General features: G+C 40.3%; 1 protein-coding gene across 2 annotated transcripts in view; it reads left to right on the top strand.

Annotated features, from left to right (window-relative positions):
• Positions 1-17,549, top strand: part of SLC16A1 (solute carrier family 16 member 1) — a 47,527-nt gene that overhangs the window by 22,779 nt on the left and 7,199 nt on the right. For both annotated transcript variants that reach the window (XM_017869742.1, XM_017869743.1), the window contains exons 2-4: positions 6,984-7,244; positions 12,029-12,172; positions 16,036-16,902. In XM_017869742.1, coding sequence (XP_017725231.1) covers positions 7,028-7,244; positions 12,029-12,172; positions 16,036-16,902 — 1,228 coding nt within the window. In that variant the 5' untranslated portion in view covers positions 6,984-7,027. The remainder of the gene's footprint in view (positions 1-6,983; positions 7,245-12,028; positions 12,173-16,035; positions 16,903-17,549) is intronic.

The following is a 17,549-nucleotide window of genomic DNA, read 5'->3' as shown; positions in this document are numbered from 1 at the left end:
AAAAAAAAAAAAAAAAAAAAAAGAATTATTATTAGAAAAATGAGATAGTTATCACAGAGATGTGTATCAACACATTTATTTCAATTAAAATGAAGTTTGCTTTTGTTTAATAGAAATCTCTTTTACTTGATTGGTTTGAAAATGAGTACTGGCCAGCTATTTCCCATAGGTTATGTCACATTAATCTTTAGTGCCAGACACAGCTAAAGTACAGAAGAAACCATCCAGAATGAAGTTCAGAGAAACAAAGAAATGAATGATAATATGACAACATAGAAGGGAGAGTAAGAGAGTAGATAGCATGGGAAGGTCCAACCCATATCCAATTGGAGTCTCAGAAAAGTGAAAAGAGAATGGGGGAGAAGCAATATTTGAAGACATGGTAGGTGAGAATTTTTCAAAATGTCAAGAAGACTGTTTTGTCAGTATGAATATTTGTTAGCTGTGTCATCTGTATTTTCTTTTCTTTTTTTTTTTTTTTTTTTTTTGAGGCGGAGTCTCGCTCTGTCGCCCAGACTGGAGTGCAGTGGCCGGATCTCAGCTCACTGCAAGCTCCGCCTCCCAGGTTTACGCCATTCTCCTGCCTCAGCCTCCCGAGTAGCTGAGACTACAGGCGCCCACCACCTCGCCCGGCTAGTTTTTTTGCATTTTTTAGTAGAGACGGGGTTTCACCATGTTAGCCAGGATGGTCTCGATCTCCTGACCTCGTGATCCACCCGTCTCGGCCTCCCAAAGTGCTGGGATTACAGGCTTGAGCCACCGCGCCTGGCCGTCATCTGTATTTTCTAAATAGTTGTCTTCTAAGATTTTTCTCTTTATCTTGTTTCCTCAAACTGAGGATTTATATTGTTCCTCAAGTCAATAATATCCTTAGTAATTAATCCTTACTCATTTACTGAGACAGTTGCCTCTTCTCCACTCTTTGTTCTCTTTTTCCAAAGTCCCATTAGATAAATGTCAGATCCTCCCATTCTAAAACCTTCATTCTAAAAACATAGCTTCAGAATGAAACTCTCCCCTGAATTCTGACTAATCTCTTCAAACCTATTCTTAAGGTTTACTGACTCTGTATATAGCTATGTCTAGTCTTCTAGTTAACTGTTATTAATTTCATTGACTTGACTTACTTTTTTTTTTTTTTTTTGAGACGGAGTCTTGCTCTGTCACCAGGCTGGAGTGCAGTGGTGCAATCTCAGCTCACTGCAACCTCTGCCTCCCAGGTTCAAGCGACTCTCCTGCCTCAGCCTCTCGAGTAGCTGGAATTACAGACACGTGCCACCAAGCCTGGCAAATTTTTGTATTTTTAGTAGAGATGGGGTTTCACCATTTTGGCCAGGCTGGTCTCGAACTCCTGACCTCAGGTGAATCCACCCTCTTCGGCTTCCCAAAGTGCTGGGATTACAGGCACGAGCCACCATGCCCGGCCAACTTTACTTTCCATTTCTTGTTCTATTTCAAATCGATTAATCTTCTTCAATGGATCTTTTTTAGAGAAAGACACAATTTTCTCTAATGTTTTAAATGCCTTGTTTTATGTCTTTAGTCGTTTAAATATTCATATTTCTATGACTGTAGTTCCTGAGTGTCTAATCTGACTGTGTTGATTTGACATTGCATTTACTTACAGTTAATTGGTTCTTGATGTGTTCACAATTGTGAGCTTATGTTTAGCAGGCCTTTGTTTGTGGGAAATCTTTGCTAGCAAAATCAAATATAATGTATCTCTGGAAGAACACAAAGATTTTCTACAGATAATCCCCTGCCAAGCATGAGCTCACACTGGCCTGAGTTGTGAATTCTCAGAAGAGTCTTCTGCCCTCCTCTTGTCTCCTTTTGTTTATTCTCTTTGTCTTCTTCCTCTTTCCTTTAACCATCCAGATAACCAAGACTAAGAAGTTCACCTGCCCTCTCCTTTTGCTTCTGTATTGTCTCCCTGTGGTACAGAACAAATTTTATTCCCTTTGTCACTGTCCTTGAACTTTTGTTTTTTGGTTTTGATGAGCTTTATTGAGGTATAATCGACATAATAAAATTTACTAACTTGAATGTACACTTTGATGAGTAACTGTCACCATCATGATAATAAATTTCCATTACCCTAAAAGTTATCCCCAAACCGCTTTGCAGTCTCCTCCCCCGAACCCCTGGTGGCCACTGATCTGTTTTCTATCCCTTATCTAAAATGCTTGGGATGAGATGTGTTTTGGATTTCAGATTTTTGCAGATTTTGGAATATTTGCAGTTACTTAAGCAGTTGAACATCCCTAATCCAAAAATCCAAAATTCAAAATTTTCCAATGAGCATTTTCTTTGAGCATCATGCTGGTGTTCAGAAAGTTTCAGATTTTGGTTTCATATTTTCAGATTACAGATGCCTAACCTGTGCTACAATTTTGCCTTTTCTAGAATTTAATATAAATGTGACCATATAGAATACAATCTTCTGTCTAGCTTTTTTTCCTACTTAACAGAATGCTTTTACAATTCCTCCATGTTACTGCATGCATCAGTAGTTCCTTTTTATTGCTGAGTAGTATTCTTTTATATAGCTATGCCATTTTTTATCCATTCATTTGTTGATGGACATTGGGTTGTTTTCAGTTTTTGGCTATTATGCATCAAGCTGCTAGAGAATTTTTATATAAATCCTGGGTAATACCTGTGGCTGTAATGGCTGGCTCATATGTTAAATGTATCTATAACTTTATAAGGAACTGCCAAAATGTTTTCCAAGGGACTGTAACATCAGCAATGAGAGTTCCATTGGCTTCATATCCCCACAAAGTCGTGGAATTATCTATCTTATTTTTAGTACGTATGTATTAGATTGTGATTTTAATTTGCATTTTTAAATAACCAACTACGTTCAGCATCTTTACATGTGCTTGTTTATCATACATGTATCTTTGGTGAAGCATCTGTTCAGATCTTTTGCTTTTTTTTTAAGTTGGATGATTTGCCTTTTTGCTATCGTTGTGCAAGTTCTTTTTATGTTCTGGGTATGTCTTTTGTTGGGTGTATTGTTTTGCATATATTTTGAATTCTAATTTTTAAACTTTTTTTTTTTTGAGATACAGTCTCGTTCTGTCGGCCATGCTGGAGTGCAGTGGCATCATCTTGGCTCACTGCAACCTCTGCCTCCCAGGTTCAAGTGAACAATTCTGTTGCCTCAGCCTCCCTAGTAGCTGGGACTACAGGCACGCACCACCACACCAAGCTAATTTTTGTATTTTTAGTAGAAAAGGAGTTTCACCATGTTGGCCAGGTTGATCTCAAACTCCTGACCTGGTGATCCGCCCGCCTCAGCCTCTCAAAGTGTTGGGATTACAGGCGTGAGCCGCCGCACCTGGCCAACTTTTTTTATAGTTGTTTCTTTATTTTCCTTCAGAAATCTTTGCCTGTTTTAAATATTGATTGTTTCAGTCCGAGAGGATAGGTTATCTATTTTAATTTCTCAGTATTATAGTTTTTGGTGTACATATCTCATATATCTTTTGTGAGAATTATTTCTATATCGTTTACCATTTACAATAGCATTTAAAAATTTTTTCAGATTTGGATTGTTCATTGCTGGTATATAGAAATACAACTGGTTTCTGTTTATTGATGTTGTATCCTGAGACCTAGTCAAATTCACTTATTTGATGTTCTAAGGAACATCTCTTTAGAAAACTCTAAAGAAAAGGGTGTTCTTTATACAAATCTGTCATCTGAATAAAAACAACTTTATTATCATTATTATTTATTTTTTAGAGACAAGGCTTTTTTTGTTTTGTTTTGTTTTGTTTTTTTGAGACAGAGTCTCCCCCTGTCGCCCAGGCTGGAGTGCAATGGCGTGATCTCGGCTCACTGCAACCTCTGTCTCCTGAGTTCAAGTGATTCTCCTGCCTTAGCCTGCCGAGTAGCTGGCACATACCACCATGCCCAACTAATTTTTTGTATCTTCAATAGAGACGAGGTTTCACCATGTTGGCCGGGCTGGTCTCTAACTCCTGACCTCAAGTGATCCCCAGGCCTCGGCCTCCCAAAGTGCTGAGATTACAGGTGTGAGCCACCTCGCCTGGCCAAGTGAGGCTCTTTTTTTTTTTTTTTTTTTTTTTTTCTTGGAGACGGAGGCTTGCTCTGTCACCCAGGCTGGAGTGCAGTGGCTGGATCTCAGCTCACTGCAAGCTCCGCCTCCCGGGTTTACGCCATTCTCCTGCCTCAGCCTCCCGAGTAGCTGGGACTACAGGCACCCGCCACCTCGCCCGGCTAGTTTTTTGTATTTTTTTAGTAGAGACGGGGTTTCACCGTGTTAGCCAGGATGCTCTCGATCTCCTGACCTTGTGATCCACCCGTCTCGGCCTCCCAAAGTGCTGGGATTAGAGGTGTGAGCCACCATGCTCAGCCAAGACAAGGTCTTGCTCTGGAGTGCAGCAGCATGATCATAGGTCACTGTAACCTCAAACTCCTAGGCTCAAGTGATCCTCCCACCTCAGCTTCCCAAGTAACTAGGACTACATATGTGCACCATCACACCCAATTTTTAAACAATTTATGTAGAGGTAGGGTCTTGATATATTGTCCAGGCTGTTCTTGAATTTTTGTCCTCAAACAATTCTTCCACGTTGGTCTTCCACATTGGTCTTCCCAAAGTGTTGAGATTATAAGTGTGAGCCACTGCACCTGGCCTATTTTATTTCTTTTCCATTCTTTATGCCTTTTGTTTCTTTTTCTTGCCTGCATGCACTGGCTGGAACCTATAGTAGAATGTTGTTTGTAAGAGGTGAGTATGTCCCTGCTTTTCAGGAAACTTCTTGTATGAAGCTATTTTCATCATACTCCCGCAACATCCAGTGTCCTAAATTGTATTTGAATTGTTCATGGGGATGGAAGGAACAGTGTTTTGGAGTTGAGTATTAATATTATGAAGAAGGGTTTGTGTTATAGACTAAAGAACATGGTAGTCAATAGTGAACTTGTCATCTCTGACCTGTATTCATTTCTGTAATACAGTCTGAGTGGAAGTACTCTGAAATGGACCTGCTAACATACAGGATAAGTTGTAGTATAGGGTGGAAGCTGGCTTAATTAAAAGTAAAGGAGACCTTCATGAGAAAACAGGTAACCTACCACAAAACACTCACTCCCACCTGCCCCTTATTAATAATCTAACAGGAAGTTACATTTTCTAACCATGCTATTCATTATTCATTAGTACTAAGTGAATTCAAGACAAAGGGGTTAACTTTGATTTAAAACTACTTTTTTTTTTGAGACAGAGTATTACTCTGTCGCCCAGGCTAGAGTGCAGTGGCCTGATTTCAGCTCACTGTAACCTCCGCCTCCTGGGTTCAAGCAATTCTCTTGTCTGGGCCTCCCTAGTAGTTGGGACTACAGTCGCACGCCACCATGCCTGGCCAATTTTTGTATTTTTAGTAGAAATGGGGTTTCACCATATTGGTAAGGTTGGTCTCAAACTCCTGATCTCAGGTGATCCACCTCTGCCTCCCAAAGTGCTGGGATTACAGGCGTAAGCCACTGTGCCTGGCCTAAAACTACCATCTTTTGACATCATATATATATTTCTGATTTTAACTGTATTGGCTAGCTGTTGTTTAGGAGTTTCTTGTCATATAGTGGGAAAAAATACCTTGAATCAAAGCTATTAGATAAAAGGAAACTTTTCTGAGATAGTTCCCCAGCCTGTTAAGTGAAAATTTTGGGTGTTTAGAATTATCTTATTTTGCCGGGCGCGGTGGCTCAAGCCTGTAATCCCAGCACTTTGGGAGGCCGAGACGGGCGGATCACAAGGTCAGGAGATTGAGACCATCCTACCTAACACAGTGAAACCCCGTCTCTACTAAAAAAAAATACAAAAAAACTAGCCGGGCGAGGTGGCAGGCGCCTGTAGTCCCAGCTACTTGGGAGGCTGAGGCAGGAGAACAGCGTGAACCCGGGAGGCGGAGCTTGCAGTGAGCTGAGATCCGGCCACTGCACTGCAGCCTGGGCGACAGAGCAAGACTCCGTCTCAAAAAAAAAAAAAGAATTATCTTATTTTTTTGTAAATTGCTACATATCTAGCGAGTCAGGCACCCACTCCTAGTACGTTAAGTCAGCCATAAATAAAAGAATGTGAAAAGAAAGTATGGAAGAATATGTTTTGGAAAAGGTAAAAAACTTACAAAGGCTATATTAAAACCTATAGTGTCGGGGCTGGGCATGGTGGCTCACGCCTGTAATCCCAGCATTTTGGGAGGTCAAGGTGGGTGGATCACCTGAGTTCAAGAGTTCGAGACCAGCCCGGCCAACATGGCCAAACCCCGTCTCTACTAAAAATACAAAAATTAGCCAGAGGTGATGGCGTGCGCCTGTATTCCCAGCTACTCGGGAGGTTGAGGCAGGAGAACCGCCTGGGAGGTGGAGAGGTTGTAGTGAGCCAAGATCTCGCCATTGCACTCCAGCCTGGGCGACAGAGTGAGACTCTGTCTCAAAAAAAACAAAACAAAACAAGATCTCGCTCTGTCACCCAGGCTGCAGTGCAGTGGTGCAATCACAGCTCACTGCAGCCACTACCTCCCAGGTTCAAGTGATCCTCCCACCTCAGCTTCCCGAGTAACTGGGACCACAGACACGCACCACCATGTCTGGGTAATTTTTTAATTTTTTTGTAAAGTTGGGGTCTACTTATGTTGCCCAGGCTGGTCTCAAACTCCTGGGTACAAGTGATCCTCCTGCCTCAGCCTCCTGAGTAGCTTGGACTATAGGCATGCTCCACCATACCCAGCTAATTTTTAAAAAATTTTCTTAGACAGTCACAGGATCTGTGTTGCCCAGGCTGTCTTGAACTCCTGGCCTCAAATGATCCTCCTGCCTCAACCTCCCAAGTAGCTGGGATTACTCATAGGCATGATCCACCACGCCTGGCTATATTTCTTGTTTCACAAAAGAGTTTTATAGGTGGGCCTTATATTGACATACTATTTTAATTTTATATCTTTCAGATATTTGTATGTGACCTGTGTGTTAGAATTTATCTACACTTAAAATGCCACCAGCAGTTGGAGGTCCAGTTGGATACACCCCCCCAGATGGAGGCTGGGGCTGGGCAGTGGTAATTGGAGCTTTCATTTCCATCGGCTTCTCTTATGCATTTCCCAAATCTATTACTGTCTTCTTCAAAGAGATTGAAAGTATATTCCATGCCACCACCAGCGAAGTGTCATGGATATCCTCCATAATGTTGGCTGTCATGTATGGTGGAGGTAAGTACCTATTAAGGCCTGCTATTTTAATTTCCATGAAGCAGCCAGAGTGTCTGTAATAGGTAACTGTAAAAAAAAAAAAAAAGTCTTATTCAGTGAGATGTTTTGAAATGTTATTTCCTAAAGTTTGGTGTTTAGAGTCACATTTTTCATTCCTGATAACAATAGCAGCTCTCGCTATGGTGTTTGAAATACTATAGCATTTCAAAACAGAAATGAGAAAATCGTGAGGGACCTTGATTTGCTCCAACTGATGTATCATTGAGCTTAAAAGACTGTTATAAAAATGATGTATGCGCAACTGGTTTTTTTTTTTTTTTTTTTTTTGATCCCTGCTAGACTCTTGAACTCTTGAAATGTAAACATAAATAGAGATTTTTAAAAATTGATGTTGGGAGAATTAAAATAAATCAGACTGGCCTAATGGCATGGTTCAGAGTCTCAGGTAAAATCTTTGTATGNTTTTTTTTTTTTTTTTTTTTTGATCCCTGCTAGACTCTTGAACTCTTGAAATGTAAACATAAATAGAGATTTTAAAATTGATGTTGGGAGAATTAAAATAAATCAGACTGGCCTAATGGCATGGTTCAGAGTCTCAGGTAAAATCTTTGTATGATGTTAGAATTAACTGAATAAAACCTCCTCCGTATGACTTGCGATGTTATGAGTCCTAAAAGCATTTCAGCTGTACTCTAAACTTAAATTTTACCACTTATTTCTCTTTTGTTTTCTTTGGCATATTGTAAAGGAAATGTAGGGAGTAAGTTGCTCACTTAACATCATCTAAAATACTGTTTCTAGCCAATGTAATGATTCTAGGTTTCAACTATAAATAACTTAGCCTTAGGCTGCTAAGGTGGTGCCATATTCAACCAATATCTATCAAGTTCTATGAGTATATTCAGCACGGGGCGAGGTGTTGTGAGTGACAGAAAACACTGATCCCTTCCTTTGAGAAGTTTATAATCCTTTTGAGACAATAATATATGATCATGAAACAGGAATAAGCAGTTGAAATCATCATTTCATTAAGCCTATAATTAAATTGTACAGAAGAAACAGACAGGTAACTGGCTGCCATGGAGAGAGAAACTGGGTGACTGGGAACAGGAGTAGGAAGACTTATGTTTCCACTACTTATCTTTTTGTGCCTTTTACATTTTGAACATGGGCCTATTTTGTCTATCAAATTAAAGAACCTAAGTGCTAAATTGTAGTGTTTGCTTTTTTTGTAAGTTCAGAGAAATCAAAAGGGACTTTGGGCATTAGCTTCTGAGAGCCAATAATTTTGCAGGCTTTGAACTCCATTCGGCCAGGATTTTAATCAGGTTTTGACTATGTTGGCTTGAAGAAATTGGTATAAACATTACCCAGAGGTACTCCAGGTGTTCAGTGTGTTCTTAAGTTGACTACAAACCGGAAGTTTACATGTTGCAATTCTGTGCCACCAAAGAGCTAGAGAGCCACTTGTGTTTTGCATCAAAAGTAAGTGATGTCAGTTTTATTAATTGCACGTGACTCTTTCCTTTGGGGAAACAGTTCCTCCTTTGTCCTTACACAATTAGTGAGATAACTAGCACATTTTTTTGAGTTTGTATTTTAATAGGACCATAAACCATACCCCTTTCTATTTTTAATCATAGCTAATTAGGCCCATCCTTCCTGAAATAACACTAAAAGACAAAATGCCTATCATGAACCTTGTTGCAGAATTTTTACTAAATGGGTTGTTTCGTTTGGTTTAGTTTCTAAATAGTATATCCCCTAATAGTTTTCATCACTTTTACAACTGTGATAATCCTTTAACTTGTTCACTTGGACCACAATGTGAACACTAATACATTTTGAGATATAGTTGGTTTTGTTTTCTTTTTTAGTGCTTTGGGTCAGAGATATACAGTGATGGTTATTAAAGTATATTTTGTGGGGAGGAGATGTTACCTGCCTACTTTTGGTTTGTTTTTCCTTTTTTAAAAACATGAAAGTATAAATTTACATATTTTAAGTTCCATAAGGGTCACCTTAACACTTGTGGTTTGGAATTTTAAATATTTCAAAAACTTTAACTTCTGCAGTATTAGCTTCTACCTCACAAAGTCAGCAGTGTGGTGATATTGATCTTTGTTTTGTGGGATCTTTTTTCTTTTTTTTTGACATGGGGTCTCACTGTATTGACCAGGCTGGAGTACAGTGGCATGATCATGTCTGCCTCAGCCTCCCCAGTAGCAGTTGGCCCTACTACTATGCTCAGCTAATTTTTTATTTTTGTTAAGTAGAGATGGGGTCTCACTCTATGGCCCAAGCTGGTCTTTTTTATTAGTTATTTATTTATTTATTTTATTTTGAGACAGGGTTTCTCACTCTGTCACTAAGGCTGGAGTGCAGTGGCACGATCACCACTAACTGTAGCCTCAGCCTCCCTGGGCTCAGGCGATCAATCCTCCCCCTTCACCCTGCCAAGTAGCTAGGACTACAGGCTTGCACCACCACGCTCGGCTAATTTTTGTAGTTTTTGTAGATGTGGGTTGTCGCAGTGTTGCCCAGGCTGGTCTTGAACTCCTAGGCTCAAACAATCTGCCCACCTTGGCCTCCCAAAGTGCTGGGATTACAGGCATGAGCCACCATGCCTGGCCTGGTATTTATCTTTGTTATTCTGACTGTACAAAGTCTTATGACTCTCTATATATATTGTTGTTGTTGTTTCATTTTGTGTTTGTTTTTGTTTTTGTTTTTGGAGACAGAGTCTCACTCTGTTGACCAGGCTAGACTACAGTGGCGTGATCTCTGCTCACTGCAACTTCTGCCTCCTGGGTTCAAGCAATTCTCCTGCCTCAGCCTCCTGAGTAGCTGGTACTGCAGGCGTGTACCACTATGCCCGGCTAGTTTTTGTATTTTTAGTAGAGATGATGTTGGCCAGGCTGGTCTCGAACTCTCCTGACCTCAGGTAATCCACCCACCTCAGCCTCCCAAAGTGCTGGGATTGCAGGTGTGAGCCACCGTGCCCGGCCTAAAAATATTTTATAAGTGTTCTTTCAGTATGTAATTTTTTCATCTTACACAAGCTTTAAATTCAAATTATTTTCTTTCTTTTCTTTTTGAGACAGAGTATTGCTGTCTTGCCCAGGCTGAGTACAATGGCACAATCTGCTCATTGCAACCTCTGCCATCCAGGCTCAAGCATTCCCCCCACCTCAGCTTCTGGAGTAGCTGGGACTACAGGTGTGTACCACCACACCTGGCAAACTTTTTTATTTTTGGTAGAGACAGGGTTTCGCCTTGTTGCCCAGGCTGGTTTCAAACTCCTGGACTCAAGTGATCTGCCTGCCTTGGCCCCCCAAAGTTCTGGGTTTACAGATGTGAGCCCCCATTCTTGGCTCAAATTATTTTCAAATTAGCTGTGATCTAATATTTTCATGAACTGATTATCTTAGTCTGCTCAGGCTGCTGTAACAAAGTATTGCTCACAGTGGAGGCTGGGAAGTCCAAGATCAAAGTTCCAGCAGACTAAATAATTAGTGATGGTGCCATCTGTCTGTGTCCTCATGTGACAGAAGAGAAGACAAACTCCCTCAGTCCACTTTTTTTTTTTTTTTATGAGACGGAATTTTGCTCTTGTTGCTCAGGCTAGAGTTGCAATGGTGCAATCTCACCACAACCTCCGCTTCCCAGATTCAAGTGATTCTCCTGTCTCAGCCTCCCGAGTAGCTGGGATTGTAGACATGCACCTCCACACCCAGCTAATTTTGTGGTTTTAGTAGTGACGAGGTTTCTCCATGTTGGTCAGGCTGGTCTCGAATTCCTGACCTCAGGTGATCCACCCACCTTGGCCTCCCAAAGTGCTGGGATTACAGGCATGAGCCACCACTTCTGCCCTGTCTTTCAAGAGGCTGAGGCAAGAGAATGGCATGAACCTGGGAGGTGGAGTTTGCAGTAAGCCGAGATCGTGCCACTGCACTCCAGCCTGGGCAACAGAGCGAGACTCCGTCTCAAAAAAAAAAAAAACACACTAACCACATTTGTGATAATATACAAGTACTCTAAAAGGTATTTAGATGCATTTATATGTCTCCTATCACTGTGTGTGTCTGAAATTTAGAACATACTTTCTACACACGTTTTTGTTTTGTTTGTTTGTTTGTTTGTTTGTTGAGACAGAGTCTCACTCTGTTGCCCAGGCTGAAGTGCAGTGGCAGGATCTTGGCTCACTGCAACCTCCACCTCCCAGGTTCAAGCCGTTCTCCTGCCTCAGCCTCCCGAATAGCTGGGATTACAGGTACATGCCACCGTGCCTGGCTAATTTTTGTATTTTTAGTCGAGACGGGGTTTCACCATGTCGGCCAGGCTGGTCTTGAGCTCCTGACCTTGGGTGATCCACCTGCCTCAGCCTCCCAAAGTGTTGGGATTACAAGCGTGAGCTACTGCGCCCAGCCACTTTCTACATGTATGTTAATCATATCCTAGATATATCAAGAATCTTGTGAACATTCATTACCAAGGTGTTTTCAGTCTGCCCTGCCTTAAAAGAGAAAGATTAAGGATAACTTCAGGTCTTTTGTATTTTAGTAAAATTCCATCCAGTATTTTTAGATTTAGAACCTGCACAATTATGTTTTCTAACATCTTTATTTTAGTACACATATGACTCAGAAATAATTACAGAAAACAGTATTCTTATCATTGCTGCTTGTTTATTTTGGAGGATTTGTCATTCGTTGTCATTCATACTTGTATAGATGTGAGGGAGCAGTTTCCTTTATATTACTACATTTTTGGTTATCTTTTAGGTCCTATCAGCAGTATCCTGGTGAATAAATATGGAAGTCGTATAGTCATGATTATTGGTGGCTGCTTGTCAGGCTGTGGCTTGATTGCAGCTTCTTTCTGTAACACTGTACAGGAACTATACTTCTGTATTGGATTCGTTGGAGGTGAGTTACTACTGATTCATTTGGAAGCATTAGTTTTTTGCTGGCTATTTTGTATTTACCTGCATTCATCTTTCAGATCTCTGGAGTGAAAGTTTTTTTTTTTTTTTTTTTATTTGAGACGAGAGTCTCGCTCTGTCACCCAGGCTGGAGTGCAGTGGCCGGATCTCAGCTCACTTGAAGCTCCGCCTCCCGGTTTCACGCCATTCTCCTGCCTCAGCCTCCCCAGTAGCTGGGACTACAGGCGCACCGCCAGGCGCCCGGCTAGTTTTTTGTATTTTTTTTTTAGTAGAGGACGGGGTTTCACCATGTTAGCCAGGATGCTTGATCTCCTGACCTCGTGATCCACCCGTCTCGGCCTCCCAAAGTGCTGGTTACAGCTTGAGGCCACCGCGCCCGGCTGAATTATTTCTTAATAGAATGACTTGATTATCATTTTGAAGAAACTACAGATAAAAGTACTAGAAAAGCAAAACTTTTAAAAGAAATTGCCATTATGTGATGGTGATATGTTGTTTGTTGAATGAGTAAATGAATTGAAAGAATGATGCATTCCTTGTCCTCCTTAAGGAATAGGACGTAGTGGTAGATACAATGTGTTGCAACTTGGTGCGAGAGTCTATTTGGATAGAATGTCCACATAACGTTCTGAGGGTAGAGGATATTGCTTGATTAATTCCTCCCCCATTTTAAAAATCACTAAATGAAGATAGATGAACGGTTGATGAACATAATGAATAAAAGTAACCGATTAACCTCACAATCCCAAAGAATATCATTAACATTTCTAATATATCCTTCCATGTGTTTTTCTATGCACAGATTACACCTTTTTTAGAGCAAAAAAGATTCAAATTATGTATAATATTTTGTAACCCAGTTCTTTTTCTACTTAACAATATATCATGAACATTTTCCTTGTTGCTAAATGTTTGATACATAACAATTCTTAATCTCTATTATTCATTGAAATATACATAACATAATTTTATTTGATTGATCTCTTATTGTGACAGATTGTTTTGTCATATTAGGTTGAAATTCTTTTGTGAACATGAAATTATTCTTAGTATAATTTGTAGAAAGGGGAACTGCTGTGTGTGTTTGTTTAATATATGTATGCTAAATGTCCTCTAAAAATGTTATACTCACTTATTGTCCCACCAACAGTATATCAGAGGATTCCAAGATATCCCTTTTGTCAACAATGGGATATTGTCTTTTAAAAAAAAAAAAAAATTGCCAATTTAAATAGGTGAGAACAGTATCTCTTGGTTTTAATCTTTATTTCTTTATTTTTTTTTTTTTTTTTTCTGAGACAGTCTCACTCTTTCGGGCCAGGATGGAATGCCCAGTGGAGCGATCTCAGCTCACTGCAAGCTCTGCCTCCGGGTTCATGCCATTCTCTGCCTCAGCCTCCCACGTTGCTGGGACTACAGGTGCCCGCCACATGGCTCCGGCTAATTTTTTTTGTATTTTTTTTTAGTAGAGAGGGGCGTTTCACTGTGTTAGCCAGGATGGTCTCGATTCCTGGACCCTTGTGATCCACTACCTCGGCCTTCCCCAAAGTTGCTGGGGATTACAGCGTTGTTATCACCACACCACCCAGCCTCCTGATTAATTTTTGGATGTTGAATTTTGTTAAAAAGTATTTTTAAAATTAACTCTTTTCCAATGTTTTCCCAGTATTAAACATCTAAAATTTTTATGTATTCAAAAAGTATTTTATAGTTTTTATCTTGTATATCATCCTGAGAAAGTTGTTTTCTACTCCAAGATTATGAAAATATTTGTCCACTTTTGTTTAGTGCACTTTAGTTTTTATATTTAAAAATCTGATTTTTTGTTTTTTGTTGTTGTTGTTGTTGTTTTTGAGAGACTCTCACTGCCAGGCTAAACTGCAATGGCATGATCTCCACCTCCTGGGTTCAACTGATTCTCCTGCCTCAGCCTCCCAAATAGCTGGGATTACAGGCGCCTGCTACCACACCCAGCTAATTTTTGTATTTTTAGTAGAGACGGGCTTTCACTTTGTTGGCCAGGCTGGTCTCAAACTCCTGATCAGGTGATCCACCCACCTCGGCCTCCCAACATGCTGGAATTACAGACATGAGCCACCGCGCCCAACTACATTTAAAAATTCTGAAAGAATGAAAACATCTGACGTAAGATGAGAAAAAAGAAATTTAACTCTATTTGTTCCCACATGGTTAATCAGTTGGTTCATTTGCTCTTTTATTAATTTATTTATGAAATACTTATTGAGCAACAACTGTATGTGTGTTAGGAACCATTTTAGGTGCTATAGAGATAGAGCAACAAGTCAGGCAGCTAAGCTCTTTAATAGGAGGAGACAGACAGTACAACTCATAAATAGATGAATAAATGAGAAAAATATCAAGCAGTGATAAATGCTATATAAAACCTTTAACTAAGTGTTGTGACAGGGAAGAACTGGGCAAGCAATGAAGGTAAGGGCTCACTGAACAATCAATTTTAAGTAGAGACCTGCATAACAACAGGGAACCAGATTTGGAAAATGTAAGGGATCATAGACCCTAGAGCTTATTAACAAATGTAAGAATGGTTTGCTATGAGGTCAGGAAGTTCTTTGAATATTTACTTCTGCTAGCAGTATTTATTGAATAATTTCACTATTTATTGAATTAATTTAAAATGCTACTTTATCTTACATTAAATGTTTCTGTATATTTCAACTCTGCTCGTGGACTTTCTGTAGTGTTTCTGCACTTGCACTAATCAATTTTTACCAATTCGTGAAACAGAGCCACACTGCTCTAATGATTGTAGCTTTTGTAAAGCCATTTAAATAATATGTTCTGGTTGGTCCCACTTTTTCTCTAAGTATCCTTTAGAATCATTTTACCTTAATCTGAAAGTAAAATTCACTGACATTTTCATTGGATTGCATTAAGTTAGTACATTGATTTCAGGAGCCTTGACATCTTAACAATGTTATGTTTTATTTTCCCAAAACTTTGTGTGTATTTTAAATTCTCTGATCTCTCAGGAAAGTTTCACAATTGGAGCCTTAGGAAATGCCTGTTTTTAAGTTTTGGTGCTATATTGGAAGGGATCATTTTGTACTATATGTTATTTCTTTCTTTTTTGTTTTTGAGACAGGTTCTTGCTCTGTAGCCCAGGCTGGAGTGCAGTTATGTGATCATAGCTCACTGTAGCCTCAAACTTCTAGGCTCAAGTGATACTCCAGCTTTAGCCGCCCAAGTAGCTAGGACTACAGGCACACACTGCCATACCAGGCTAATTTTCGAATTACTTTTTGTAGAGACAGGTCTTGCTATGTTGCCTAGGTTGGTCTTGAACTCATGGCCTTAATCAATCCTGCCACCTTGGCTTCCCAAAGCACTGGGATTATAGACATGAGCCGCTGCACCTGGCCTTATGTATTTTCTAGTGTAAATTTGTTTTATCTCTACTGTCGACTTAATGATCTTATATGGTCATAATAGTCCTTAAGGTGATTTTGTTAGATTGGACAAAATAGACAATTATTCACCTTCGAATAATAATAACATAATAAAAATAACATATATTGAGTGCTTACTACATGCTGGGCACTGGGTACTAAGTGCTTAACAAATTTTTCTTCCTCACAACAGTACCCTCTGCCCGTTTTACATATTAGGAAGCAGTCATAGGAGGGTATACATGTCTGAGATTATGCTGCCAGTAAGCACTGATACTGAGATTTGAACCCTTGTCTGTTTTAGAACTCATACTTTAAACCACTACATAACATGTTCTCTAACAATGAGGATTTATATTCTATTCTTTCCATTATTTATACCTCTTATTATTTATTTATTTATTTTCCCTTTTCACAGGTCTTGGGCTTGCCTTCAACTTGAATCCAGCTCTGACCATGATTGGCAAGTATTTCTACAAAAGACGACCATTGGCCAACGGACTGGCCATGGCAGGCAGTCCTGTGTTCCTCTGTACTCTGGCCCCCCTCAATCAGGTTTTCTTTGGTATCTTTGGATGGAGAGGAAGCTTTCTAATTCTTGGAGGCTTGCTACTAAACTGCTGTGTCGCTGGAGCCCTCATGCGACCAATCGGGCCCAAACCAACCAAGGCAGGGAAAGATAAGTCTAAAGCATCCCTTCAGAAAGCTGGAAAATCTGGTGTAAAAAAAGATCTGCATGATGCAAATACGGATCTTATTGGAAGACACCCTAAACGGGAGAAACGATCAGTCTTCCAAACAATTAATCAGTTCCTGGACTTAACCCTGTTCACCCACAGAGGCTTTTTGCTATACCTCTCTGGAAATGTGATCATGTTTTTTGGACTCTTTGCACCTTTAGTGTTTCTTAGTAGTTACGGGAAGAGTCAGCATTATTCTAGTGAGAAGTCTGCCTTCCTTCTTTCCATTCTGGCTTTTGTTGACATGGTAGCCAGACCATCTATGGGACTTGTAGCCAACACAAAGCCAATAAGACCTCGAATTCAGTATTTCTTTGCGGCTTCTATTGTTGCAAATGGAGTGTGTCATATGCTAGCACCTTTATCCACTACCTATGTTGGATTCTGTGTCTATGCGGGATTCTTTGGATTTGCCTTTGGGTGGCTCAGCTCCGTATTGTTTGAAACACTGATGGACCTTGTTGGACCCCAGAGGTTCTCCAGCGCTGTGGGATTGGTGACCATTGTGGAATGCTGTCCTGTCCTCCTGGGGCCACCACTTTTAGGTACAGTATATCTCCCTACTAATGTGGCTCAGTTACAAACAAGCATATGAGATGGGAAGGCTGACAGAAAGCAAACATTAGTGAGCTATTTGGGTAAGAACAAATCTTTTTCATTTCTGTGTCCTTGGTGCTGGGACAATGCTTGGCACAGGATAATTGCTCAAGTATAGAATCTAATTAAATGGAACCATCAAGCCAAAAGGGGGATCAAATATCATTGCAAATGTCAGTGTTTTTTCTTTTTTTTGAGACGGAGTCTTGCTGTGTTGCCCAGGCTGGAGTGCAGTGGCACCATCTCAGCTCACTGCAACCTCCACCTCCTGGGTTCAAGCAGTTCCCCTGCTTCAGCCTCCCGGTAGCTGGGATTACAGGTGCATGCCACCATGCTGGCCAGTTTTTATATTTTTAATAGAGACAGGGTTTCGCCATGTTGGCCAGGCTGGTCTCTAACTCCTGACCTCAAATGATCCACTTGCCTCGGCCTCCCAAAGTGCTGGGTAACAGGTGTGAGCCACTATGCCTGGCCTAAAATACATTTTTTTCTGATCACAAAACTGATGTGCTTAGTGTAGAAAAGCATGTAGAAAAACAACTCAATCTTTAAAGCACTAGTGATTATTTCATTTTAAAATGGAGTGTATTTCACA

Source organism: Rhinopithecus bieti, unplaced genomic scaffold, assembly GCF_001698545.2.
Source record: "Rhinopithecus bieti isolate Rb0 unplaced genomic scaffold, ASM169854v2 scaffold_3040, whole genome shotgun sequence".
Taxonomy (NCBI): domain Eukaryota; kingdom Metazoa; phylum Chordata; class Mammalia; order Primates; family Cercopithecidae; genus Rhinopithecus; species Rhinopithecus bieti.
This window is presented reverse-complemented; position numbering and strand designations above follow the sequence as displayed.